This window comes from Chelonoidis abingdonii, chromosome 6, assembly GCF_003597395.2.
Source record: "Chelonoidis abingdonii isolate Lonesome George chromosome 6, CheloAbing_2.0, whole genome shotgun sequence".
Classification (NCBI taxonomy): domain Eukaryota; kingdom Metazoa; phylum Chordata; order Testudines; family Testudinidae; genus Chelonoidis; species Chelonoidis abingdonii.
The window spans coordinates 29,001,612-29,014,266 of record NC_133774.1 but is presented as its reverse complement, the minus strand read 5'-3'; the positions used below and the strand labels follow the sequence as shown (position 1 = coordinate 29,014,266).

Genomic DNA, 12,655 nt, shown 5'->3' with positions numbered 1-12,655 from the left:
GTTACCATGGACGATATCACTCGTCTGAGGATAACACAGCGAGATAAAGAATGGATGTTGCTTGAATGCCAGCAAACACCGGGACCATACGCAGCTACAAACTGCCAGGAAAGAGCTTTCCCACACTTCAGTCCTGACTGGAACACATCCAGAGCCCTTTCCAAGGGCTCTTCACTTCACATACCTGGGCACCCCTGCAAAATCCCATCCTACTGGCCTTCATCGACTCAGGTGCAACAGACTGCTTCATAGACTCAGCAGTAGCCTGAATCCTGTAGATTCCCCTGCAACACAAGGTCACTCCTGATCTTACAGAGCAGTGGTTCTCAAACTTTTGTACTGGTGACCCTTTTCAAATAGCAAGCCTCTGAGTGTGAGTGTATATAACACCATTATAAATGCTGGATGAAAAGCAGGGTTTGGGGTGGAGGCTGATAGTTCGTGATGCCAGTGTAATAACCTTGCAACCCTCTGAGGGTTCTTGACCCCCCTGTGTCTTCTGCTCCAATGACAGAGGAAAGAGCCCCCTGAAAGGCTGTGATTCAAAGGCACCAAGAAACGTTACAATTTGGAATGATCCATTCTCCACACTTTCCTCTATCCTCAGCGTTTCCTGGCTGGCTCTCCATAACCCACTCATTTGGTGACAAGCACAGGACGTCTGTTTTCTATCAGAGTTTTGTCATCAGCACTGCTGGGAAACAGTAGCTCCTGTCCCAGCATCTAAAACTTGAGAGGCCCAGATGGGGTGGCTATCCAGGCAGATCCCTCCACTGAAGCCACATCTGAACTCCCCTCAAAAGACCAAGACTACACGGATATTTTTGAAAAGAAGAATGCAGAAACTCTCCCTCTGCATCAGGACTACAACAGAGCTACAGCCAGGTGCAAAAATACCATTTGGGGGAATTTACACCATGTCAGAACCTGAACTGACTGTGCTTCGAGAAATACCCTCAGGCAAGGTTCTCCTGGTAATCTGCAAGTCAACCTCATCAGCTGGCACACCACTCTTTTTGTCATGAAGAAAGATGACAGTCTCAGACTCAGACCGTGCACTGAATCAAATAACTGTCAGGAATTGTTATCTGATACCCCTGATTCCTGAGTTGCTAGATTGTGTTGTAGCTGCCCATATATTCACTAAATTGAACCTGAGGGCCACATACAACCTTGTACAAATTAGAGAAGGGGACGAGTGAAAAACTGCCTTCCAAACCACTATAGCCCAGTAAGACTATCTTATAATGCCCTTCTGGTTGACCAACTCTCTGGCTAACTTCCAACATTTTATCAATGATGTGTGGCAAGATATCTTGGACCACTATGTAGTAGTCTACCTGGACAACATATTGATCTTCTCTGAGTACCCTGAACATACTGCTCTCATCCGGCTAGTTCTGGAACGCTTATGGCAGCATGGTCTTTTCGCTATGCTCAGGAAGTGTGCCTTTGATCAGGCCTCCTGGAGTTCTTGGGCTTTATCTTATCCCCAGAAACGATCCAGGTGAACCCATGCAAGGCCTGAGCCATTCAAGACTGGCCAATTCCTCACATGGTACTCGACCTTCAAGGCTTCCTGGGGTTCACCAATTTTTATTGATGATTTAGCCTGCATTTTTCAAAACAAATTGAGCCCCTCACCACTCTTCACTGGAAAAATACCCAATGCCATTGGCCTCCTGAAATCTGAAACTTGCCTCTACTACGGCACCCATATTGGCTCATCCAGATGTCACACAAGCCTTCACTGTAGAAGCTGATGACTCTATTATGGCAACTGGGGCTGTCTTCTCCCAGAGACTTGGTCCCAAGCCAGTGTTACACTGTGTGCTTATTATGCAAGGAAACTCACTCCCACAAAACTAAACTATGAAATACTTGATCAGGAACTCCTGGCGATTAAAAACTGCCTTTGCAGGATGGCTGCTCTACCTGGAAAGAGCTAGCTACCTAGTGCACATACTCACCAATCATAAAAATCTGGAATAGCTATGTAGGACAAAAGCCTTGAAACAACAGCAGCATTGGTGGATCTTGTTCTTCTCACAATGCAATTTCATTATCACATACTGCCCCAGATCCAAAAATGGCAAAGCCAACACCCTGTCCCGAAGATATGGTACCAACCCACATTCTCAAATTCCAGAACGTTGTCAGTGCAGCTCATCACCAGGATGTATTAGACTGATACACTCATCTTCTGCTCAGGAATTCCACCAGATGAACAAGCTATTATCCACAAGAGACCACATGACTCCCAGGAAGGGATCATGTACATGAGAGACCAGATCTATGTTCCCTCTGGACCCACAAGAGTTGCAGTGCTGCAATTATATTTCGCCCTAGAAGGACACTTGAGGTGCTTCAAGACCCAACAAATAACATTCTGTTCCTTTTGTTGACCCTAGATACAAACAACAATACAGTTATTCATTGCCTCCTGTGATATATGTGCCCATGTCAAGACACCATGCCACAAGCCCTGCAGTCTCTATCCCATGGACACCCCGTCTTGATCCTGGGTGGCCATCACTGTAGACTTTATTGTAGAATTACCAGAGTCCAACAAATTTACAACATTTTTGATGGTAATGGACAACTTTACCAAAATGGCCCACTTCATCCTTTGCACAGGACTCCCCTACACTGAAAAGACAGTCCAGCCATGTAGTCTGCCTCCTTTGCTTACAGCCCAAATCCTCTTTAGCCAGCATCAAACCAAAATATCTTTTTACGCTTCTCCCAAGATCATATTGTGCTCAGAGGCTCCTGCTTGGCTTCTTTCTCTGCCTCTGAGTCTCTCTCTGTCTCTCTCTTTCTTATCTGCCCCCTCAGTCCACCTGGTCAGAACAATACCCAGTGGAACCCTCTGCCCATGTGGTGCTAGTTTCTGGGCTGACTCTGGGCTTGTCTTCACTACTGGCTAAATAAGCACCACTACAATTGATGCAGCGACATTGATTTAGTGAGTCTGGTGAAGACACTATAAGTCAATGGCAGAGCGCTTTCCCATTGCTTTCAAGTACTCCACTTCCCTGAGAGGTGGAAGCTACATCAATGGGAGAGAGTCTCCTGTTGACATAGCGCAGTGTAGACACAGGTGGAAGTCAATCTAAACTATATCAACTTAAGATACATAACTTACGTAATTTAACTAGCGTAACTTAGATCAACTTACCTCATTAACATAGACTGTCTCTTACAGTTCTGTCTCTTATAGCAATATTAAATAAAGGGCATGCTCATACCTCAGTGTGAACAAAGTTTTAACTTAACCCATAACAAACTTTAACCCCACTCATAACAATACAATACCTATGTCCCAGTTCTACCTGTAGTCACCAGAGATTTGCCCAGTTCTTCCATAATAATGTAATGTGCTAATTATCCATTAAAACTCTGATCAGAACTACACTACTCAAAGCACTTTAAAATGGCAGCCAAATGGAGCTTTAATAGCATGTTGTTCAGGAAATCTATTCCCGTCTGTAGAGGCAAAGATAAGGTTCATGATCGCTGAAGGAAATGCCTAGTTCTCTTTTTGTATTGTGCTGGTAAGCACAAGGAGAAGCTTTTTCATACTCCGAAGCTGCAAGCACATACTGAACATTTAGATATTTCCTAAAATGATTCCCTAATAGGATTGATATTGGGATATCTGAGACATCACCTGTCCTGGGAGAATGGGAAAAATCATTTGCAGAATTCTTGCCTTCCAGGAGCAGCAAAACAGCGCTGGTTGTTGCTGGTATGTAAACTCACCATATTTTACTGTAATTTATAACATTCAAACTTTTGGAAACACTAATTCCGCAAATGGCATTAAATCTCAGAGGGCAGACAGGAGCTACTTGTCTGCCTGACAGGGTACCTGACATCTCATCTTTGGTCCCTAGGCTAGAACAAGGACGGAGAAGTACTGCCGTAGTGGTCAGAAAGAGCAAGAGATCTTCTAGAGAAAACTGTACTAAGGGGACTTTGCTCTTGCTTAGACACTTTATTCATTCTCCGTGCTGGTGATTGATTGATTGACTGATTACTTACACGTGTCCATCACCATAGCTGTCTCCGAGGGGGCTCCGTTAGGAGTGAATTCCAAAGCTAAAGGAATTCCTTCTACTGAGAATGTCCAATCCTCAAAATACAATAAGAGCAGGACAATTGTCTTTGACATTTGATGTGAGCAAATTGAAGGGTACATAAAAAGGCCAGGCCACCACACATCCTATGGAAGTTCTGTGAGGGAATTTACTATTTTTCTTGGGTTTTTTGCCTTTTTACTTCTGACTTTTTATTTTTCTTTAAAAAAAAAACAAACTTTTTTTCCAAGGTACAGGAAGGTGATCAACTGAGTAAATGCTTGGAAACACAGAATATGCCTCATGTTGTATAGGTGACTGATGTGTACAGGAATATTAACAAACCATTACACTGGGGATAGGAAGTCAGTATATGATGCACTAAATCAACTTCTCATTGTGTAACAGGCTGGCTCATTTGTGTGCCTATCTATATACATAGGCCAGGATGGCACAAGCAGGTATTACTGTGTTTGGAGGGATATGTCTGTTTTACTGGAAGCCGGAATCATTTTGTGTTGTATTTTGGTTGTGAGGAAGTTTCCTTGCACTGTTGAGAGTGCTGGAAAGCAAAGCAAAAAAGATCTCTGGACCCTTTTCGAAGTTGCAAGTCTCACGTACCTGCTAAAAGACCCTTACACCCAAAATCACTCACTAGTAAGTGCCACAGTGACACCAGAGGACTGAGTGGAAAGCTGCCAAGAACTGGAAACTGTGGCAGTTGTAAAATGGCTCCCTGAAGCATCTGAACACCATTTTTGACTCTAGATAATCTAGTGATCTGTTGCAAACATTGAAACTGGGCAACTTCACAGCAAGTTCACTGTGTAGACTGTGATTCCAACTAAATGGCATTATTTGGTTATAAGGTATACTCTCAACAGCTCTATAGCAATGAGGGTTATTTTTACTCTCCTGCATTCTATGGAAAAGAGGAAAACCAAAAACAGTCTTATCAGGGTTGCAAAGAGCAGCTCTTTCTTTGATCAGTCCATGATTTGCTTAGTGCCAATACTGTATGCAAACTCTGGCAGCAATGTTTGCCAGTAGCAAAATCATACTGCTGTTTTAGCTCTCAAACAAGCATGCAGATCAAAAGCTAGACTGTCAACTGCCAATGAGCATAATCCTCCTTAGTATGTAGGGCTGACTGCTCATTCTCTCCAACAACATGAATTGTATAAATAAAATCTAGTGTGTACTCAAAAGGATAATGAACAGCACATATAATTCAATTAAATTAAAGGAAAGAAGATGGGGATGAACATTCATGCTTTACATCTTCTTTATCGTGTAGGTCTTGTCCCAAACTGGATATTTTGATAATTCAAGTGTACAGAGAACCTTCTTATCATAATCCATCTCCCTAATCCATCTCTTTATTTAATCTATTCCTGCAACTAGGTCACAAAAGTCATCTGTGTCGCCCAACCGGTGGTGGTTGTTTTCAGACACACACACACACACACACAAGATAACAACATAGCTCTCTAGTGGCAAATATCTTAGTCTTAATAAAAACAAGGTGGAGTCCTTGTGGCGCCTTAGAGACAACAAATTTATTTGGGCATAAGCTTTTGTGGGCTAAAATGCACTTCATCAGATGCATGGAGTGGAAAATACAGCATGAAGGTATAAATACACAGCATATGAAAAGATGGGAGTTGTCTTACCAAGTGGGGGGTCAGTGCTAATGAGCCAATTCAATGAAGGTAGAAGACGGCTATTCTCAACAGTTGACAAGAAGGGGTGAATACCAAGGGAGGAAAAATCACTTTTCTAGTGCTAATGAGGCCAATGTAATCAAGGTGGCCCATTTCAAACAGTTAACAAGAAAGTGTGAGTATCAGCAGGGGAAATTAGTTTTTGTAGTGACCCATCCACTTCCAGTCTTTATTCAGGCCTAATTTGATGGTGGCCAGTTTACAAATTAATTCCAGTTCTGCAGTTTCTCTTTGGAGTCTGTTTTTGAATTTTGTTGTTGAAGAATTGCCACTTTTAAGTCTGTTATTCCGTGTCCAGGGAGATTAAAGTGTTCTCCTACTGGTTTTTGAACATTATAATTCTCGATGTCAGATTTGTGTCCATTTATTCTTTTGCATAGAGAGATCGTCTGATTTGGCCAATGTACATGGCAAAGGGGCATTGTTGGCACATGATGGCATATATCACATTGGTATATATGTAGGTGAATGAGCCCCTGATTGTGTGGTTTATGTGGTTAGGTCCTATGATGGCATCCTTGACAGAGTTGGCACTGGGGTTTGTTGCAAGGTTGGTTCCTGGACTAGAGTTTTTGTTGTGTGGTGTATAGCTGCTAGTGGGTATTTGCTTCAGGTTGGAAGGGCTGTCTGTAAACGAGGACTGACCTGTCTCCCAAGATCTGTGAGAGTGAGGGATCGTCCATCAGGATAGGTTATAGATCCTTGATGATGCACTAGAGAGGTTTTAGTTGGGAGCTGTAGATGACTAGCTATGGAAATAAAGGGAAACAAGAAGACTTTTTATCAATACATTAGAAGCAAGAGGAAGACCAAGGACAGGGTAGGCCCACTGCTCAGTGAGGAGGGAGAAACAGTAACAGGAAACTTGGAAATGGCAGAGATGCTTAATGACTTCATGAAGCTTTCTTTGTTTCGGTCTTCACTGAGAAGTCTGAAGGAATGTCTAACATAGTGAATGCTTATGGGAAGGGGGGTAGGTTTAGAAGATAAAAATAAAAAAGAGAGAGCAAGTTTAAAATCACTTGTAGAAAAGTTAGATGCCTGCGCAAGTCAAACCAGGGCCTGATGGAAATGCATCCTAGCAAATACTCAAGAGTTAATAGAGGAGGGTATCTGAGCCTCTTAGCTATTATCTTTGGAAAGTCATGGGAGACGAGAGATTCCAGAAGACTGGAAAAGGGCAATATATAGTGCCCATCTATAAAAAGGGAAATAAAAACAACCCAGGAAACTACAGACCAGGTTAGTTTAACTTCTGTGCCAGGGAAGATAATGGAGCAAGTAATTAAAGAAATATCTGCACAACACTTTGGAAGGTGGTTAAGGTGATAGGGGAATAGCAGCATGGATTGATTGTAAAGAACAAATCGTGTCAAACCAATTCTGATAGCTTTCTTGATAGGATAACAAGTCCTCCCGTTTGTGGATAAGGGAGGCCTAAGCGGTGGATGTGGTATACCCTAGACTTTGTAAGGCATTTGATACAGTCCTCGCGCATGATATCGTCCTCTATCGAATAAACTAGGCAAATACAATTTAGATGGGGTCTACTATAAGGGTGGGTGCATAACTGGACTGGATAACCATACTCAGAGAGATGGTTATTAATGGCTCCCAATCCTGCTGGAAGGGTATAACAAGTGGGGTTCCGCAGGGGTCTGTTTTGGGACATCGCTTTCTGTTCAAGCTATCTTTCATCAAACGACTTAGATGTTGCGATAGAAAGAACGGCTTATTAAGTTTGCGACGATACCAAAACTGGAGGGAATTGCAACTGCTTTGGAGGACAGGGTCAAAATTCAAAAATGATCTGGACAAATTGGAGAAATGGTCTGAGGTAAACCGGATGAAGTTCAATAAAGACAAATGCAAAGTGCTCCACTTAGGAAGGAACAATCAGTTTCACACATACAGAATGGAAGAGACTGTCTAGGAAGGAGTATGGCAGAAAGAGAATCTAGGGTCATAGTGGACCGACAAGCTAAATATGAGTCAACAGTGTGATACTGTTGCAAAAAAAGCAAACATGTGATTCTGGGATGCATTAACAGGTGTGTTGTAAACAAGACACGAGAAGTCATTCTTCCAGCTCTACTCTTGGCGCTGGTTAGGCCTCAACTGGAGTATTGTGTCCAGTTCTGGGCACCGCATTTCAAGAAAGATGTGGAGAAATTGGAGAGGGTCCAGAGAAGAGCAACAAGAATGAATTAAAGGTCTTGAGAACATGACCTATGAAGAAGCTGAAAGAATGGGTTTGTTTAGTTTGGAAAAGAGAGAAGATGAGAGGGGACATGATAGCAGTTTTCAGGTATCTAAAGGGTGTCCATCAGGAGGAAGGGAGAAACTTGTTCACCTTAGCCTCTAATATAGAAAAGAAGCAATGGGCTTAATACTGCAGCAAGGGAGATTTTTAGGTTTGGAACATTAGGAAAAAGTTCCTAACTGTCAGGAGTAGTTAAACACTGGAATAAATTGCTAGGGAGGTCTGTGGATTCTCGATCTCTGGGAGATTATTTTTAAGAGTAGGTAGAGTAAATGTCTATAGGGATGGTTCTTAGAACAGTATTTCGGTCCTGCACATGCAGGGGAGGGGCCTGACTCCGATGGACCTTCTCCGACGGGTCCTGCTTCCAGGTCCTAGAGTCTTATGAGGGGCACAATGCCGGGTCTGCATCTTCGAGTTTGGCTGCTAGACGGATACGTGTGATTCGTGTATGGATTGAAAGTGCTGGATTGTTGTGTAACGTCCGTCTGTGTATACTCTACTTGATACGTGATCGCGCCTCTTGCCTCATGCGATTTACTCTTATGCGTTGAATATCGGGCTGCTCCTATGTGCTCTCACACCTTCCGGCGTCGACGATCCGTCTCTGATGATATCTCCTGATGATTCTGCAACTCGTCATCTGATGCTTATATTTACTCCATTCAATAGTGATAGACTATTCTTATACATTGTTCTATGAAGCTCGTGCGATGTGTGTGCTGCTATTAGATCCGCAGCTGTAATTCACATGGTGTGGGTCCCGCCACAGCTCGCGGGGGTGTGCACATGTGTGTGATCCAGCTAGCTTCATGCCCCCCTCATGGAATCAGGTGTGCGGGTTACTGCCCTGAAACTGCAAGCGGCAGCAAGTGGACATGGGGTGGGCCTGGAGGCAAGGCGGGGCTGACTGGAGGTAGGGTCTGGCTGCTAGCCGGCAAGGGTGGTTCGGGTTGGTTGGAGATGGCCGGCGTGGGCTGGCTGGCTTGCAGCACAGTGGGGTGAGCAGGTTTTGAGCTGAGATCCGAGGAGTGCGGACAGCTGGCTTCAGGCAGTGGGTGTGCAGTAGGGTGACTGGAGACAGGGGCAAGGGGTTCCGCAATGGTGCGGGTGTGGCAGGTGTTGCAGGGCTGGTGCGGGCACAGGGTGGGTGCGTGTCGTTCGGGCGTCATACATGCTTGACGTTAGCGTGCCTCTTGGCGCTAGTAAAGCTGTGTACGCGACATGCGGCTGTTTCTTCTCGGACTTGCGGAGTGTGGCTACGTTTATATTAGGGTCTTCTGTGGCCAGGGGTCTGGGCTGAGCGCAGCGGTGGATGCATGGAGCCTCTGCGACTGGCTGGCTGTGGGCACGGGGTGCAGAGCTGGCTGCAGGAAGGGGGGGCCGGACTGGTGTGGGCAGGTCAGGGGGTACAGCAGAGGCAGCTGGAACCCCAGCCCTTTATATAGCCCCCAAACCCCCTTCTACCCCACCCCAGACCTTTTAAATAGCCGCGGGAGCGCTGGGGAATGCATGGGGGAGGCGGGACTCCGGCAGCTATTTAAAGGACCGGAGTGGCAGAGGCAGCTGGAGCCCCGGGCCCTTTAAATAGCCCCCGGAGCCCCTCACTGCCCCAGGGCTCCGGTGGCTATTTAAAGGGCCCAGAGCTCCAGCTGGGGTCGCGGGGCTTGCTGCGCTCTGGTTGGAGCTCTAGACGGGAGAACGGGGCTTGCCGCACTCCAGCCGGAGCCATTGGGCTTGTCGCACTCGGGCTGGATCGCGGCAAGCCCCTCGACCCCGCTCTCCTGGCCGCAGCACAGCAAAGCCCCGCCGCCCCGCTCTCCCGGCTGGAGCCCCGGCCGGAGCGCGGCAAAGCCCTGCCGCCCCGCTCTCCCGGCTCGAGCCCCGGCAAGAGCGGCCGCCCCGTTCTCCCGGCCCGAGCCCCGGCCTGAGCGCGGCAAAGCCCCGCCGCCCAGGCTGGAGCTCTAGCTGGGAGAGCGAGGCTGCTCCGCTCTCCCTCGGGCACTTCGCTCAAAGGAAGACCCCGGAGCCACCGCAGCCGGGGACCCGGGGTAAGTGTAAAAAAAAAATTAAAAAGGTGCCTAAGGCGCGGGGCCCTCTTAGGTGCGGGGCCCGATTCCCTGGAATCGGTGGAATCGGCCTAAAGCCGGCCCTGACGGTCAGTAGGTTTCTGGTATAGAGTGGTGTTTGTGACCATCTCTTATTTGCACTGTTGTGTCCAGGAAGTGAATCTCTTGTGTGGACTGGTGCAGGCTGAGATTGATGGTGGGATGGAAATTGTTGAAATCATGGTGGAATTCCTCAAGATCTTCTTTTCCATGGGTCCAGATGATGAAGATGTCATCAATATAGCACAAGTTGAGTAGAGGCACTAGGGGACAAGAACTGAGGAAGCATTGTTCTAAGTCAACCATAAAAATGATTCTAGTCACCCTGGAACCACTCCCATCAGGTGTTTTCAGCCTGTGGAGTGGGAACTCAGCTAAATTAATGCTTCCAGGGTCAGCATTAACTTATCCAGAAAAGACCTGGAGAGCTGCGTAGGTACAATGCTGGTGTTGCAGCTCAAATCCAAAAGTTTAAGGCCCTTATTTCACAACTTGGTCTCAGATCTCACCTGGCTTCCGTGGGGGCTGTATGTGGGGGTCAGAGTCACCCTGTGTGGATCAGATTTCAGGATCAGAACCCAAATTCATTCAGTTCAAGTGCTGGATTAAGGTTCATGGGGAATATAATTTTATCCATACCAATTTGTCCCTCTTTATTTATTTACCTACTTTTTGACTTAGAAAATACTCCCAGTGCCATAGAGCTGCATGCACGTATATAACACATACTTTTAAAAATTAACCTTTTAAAACAAAAGCGAAAGAAAGAAAGAAAAGACAAAAAAAAATCCTGCCTGTGTTTCATTAATCATGGCACAGGAAGGGCTAGATCCTGTAAAATGCACACTGACTTCTTGGGGTGCAAGCTATGTTTCTGAAACCTCAGCTAAATATATAACTGCCACTCAGTTTCTTTTGGATATCACATGGAGAATATTGCTGATGGCAGCAGCAGAAGTCTGAATAAACACAGTTTAGTTCCTTTTCTCCTACACCTCTTGCCCAATATCCTGTAAGCTTTTGAGAGAAAGGGTTTCTTTGCTGATTGTAGTATTGAGCTAATGGAATCCACTGTAGGTTTTATTCTGCAACCCTCTGCTAGGTTCAGCACTTCTGTGCATGGATTCCTGAGTGCACAGACAGAGGTAGCAAGGCCACAATGGAGGTGAACCTGTGATTTTGCTGCACTGAGGGAGAACGAAGACTGACAATTTTTCTGTTTTTGCCAAATTATTGGAGAGCGGAATGCAGGTAAATGTCATGTGTTTATTTTATAAACGACTGTATTGAATTCCAGGAGAAGAAAGGTACATTCCATACCTCAATAAAATCTCTTATTCTTGGAAGCGTTAATTGAGCTAGATGGAGAGCAGAATAGATCACAGCACAATATGATACGTTGTTTACAGATCTCAATGCAGACCTACCACAAGACTTAAGAGCCACAAAATTGCCCCGTCTCTCTCTGAAAAATGCACATTGTGTAATTTCCTGACTTTACTAAAAGTCACCCTGATTCTAAAACACCTTATATCTTGAAGATTAACTGAAATAGTGACCTCAAGTGGTATGTTATGGTTGTGAGCAGTGATTTCTTTCCTAGCATTTTCTTTTGTTTGGTTGCTTTTTCTTGTGTGTGTTGTGTGTTGTGATTGGTTTTAGTTGTGTTGGGTTTTTTTTTATGGTAGCCTGGAATGAGGTATCAGCTTGAGTATCTACCCTGTTTCTAATTGGCCAAGAAAGCAACTTTGTGGTGATTTATTATTCATATAGTGCCATTTTTATTCATAGGACCAAAACTTGAATTAAATCTCCTGGAAACTACATAGGATCTTGCTTGCTAGCATAAAATGCTTTTAAAGTAATGGTGGGGGTCCATAGCTTTCAGAGCTTGAGAAGACAAGGTTGTTGTGTTAATTCTGATGGAATAGATGGCCCCAGAAAGTCCAAGGGGTTAACAAGCCCTTTCACTACAACACTAACCAGTCAAATATAATGTGGGGTTTTGAGTACAGAGATTTCGACCACCTTAGTCCCATGACAAACACACTAGAAAATTCATGCCAAAGTTTGAAAAAAATTATTGATTAGGATACATGAGAGAGAAAAAGAAGAATTTTTTTAAAAGCTTTTTTAAATCAAGTGCAGGCCGGTGCAACTGTGTAGGTGACCTAGGTGGTCGCCTAGGGCGCTAGGATTTAGGGGGCAGCATTTTCTTTGGCAGCGACCACAGCGGCCGGATCTTTGGTGCCCCGGTCGCCGCCGGCATTTAGGCGGAGGGAGCTGGGGCAGGGGAGCACAGGGAGGACTGCCTGAAGCAACTAAGGTGGGAGGACAGCACACAGGGGAACTCCCTGCCCCAGATCACCCCTGCCCCGCCTCCTCCCCGAGCATGCTCTGGCTGCTTCACTTCTCCCACCTCTCAGGCTTGCGGCGCCAATCAGCTTAGGCACCGCAAGCCTGGGAGGAGGGAGAAGT

At 45.4% G+C, this 12,655-nt stretch overlaps 1 protein-coding gene across 3 annotated transcripts in view; it reads left to right on the top strand.

Moving 5' to 3' along the window:
• Positions 1–12,655, top strand: part of FYB1 (FYN binding protein 1) — a 119,865-nt gene that overhangs the window by 37,974 nt on the left and 69,236 nt on the right. Inside the window, exon 1 of one of the 3 annotated variants that reach the window (XM_032773048.2) lies at positions 3,547–3,751. The exons of 1 other annotated variant lie outside the window; for it this stretch is intronic. Coding sequence is in view for 1 of the 2 variants with exons in the window: in XM_032773045.2 (XP_032628936.1) it covers positions 11,423–11,428 (6 nt within the window). In the remaining variant the exon portion in view is untranslated. Of the gene's footprint in view, positions 1–3,546; positions 3,752–11,348; positions 11,429–12,655 lie in introns of those variants that run through there. One more of the 3 variants, XM_032773045.2, reaches the window with a different exon arrangement.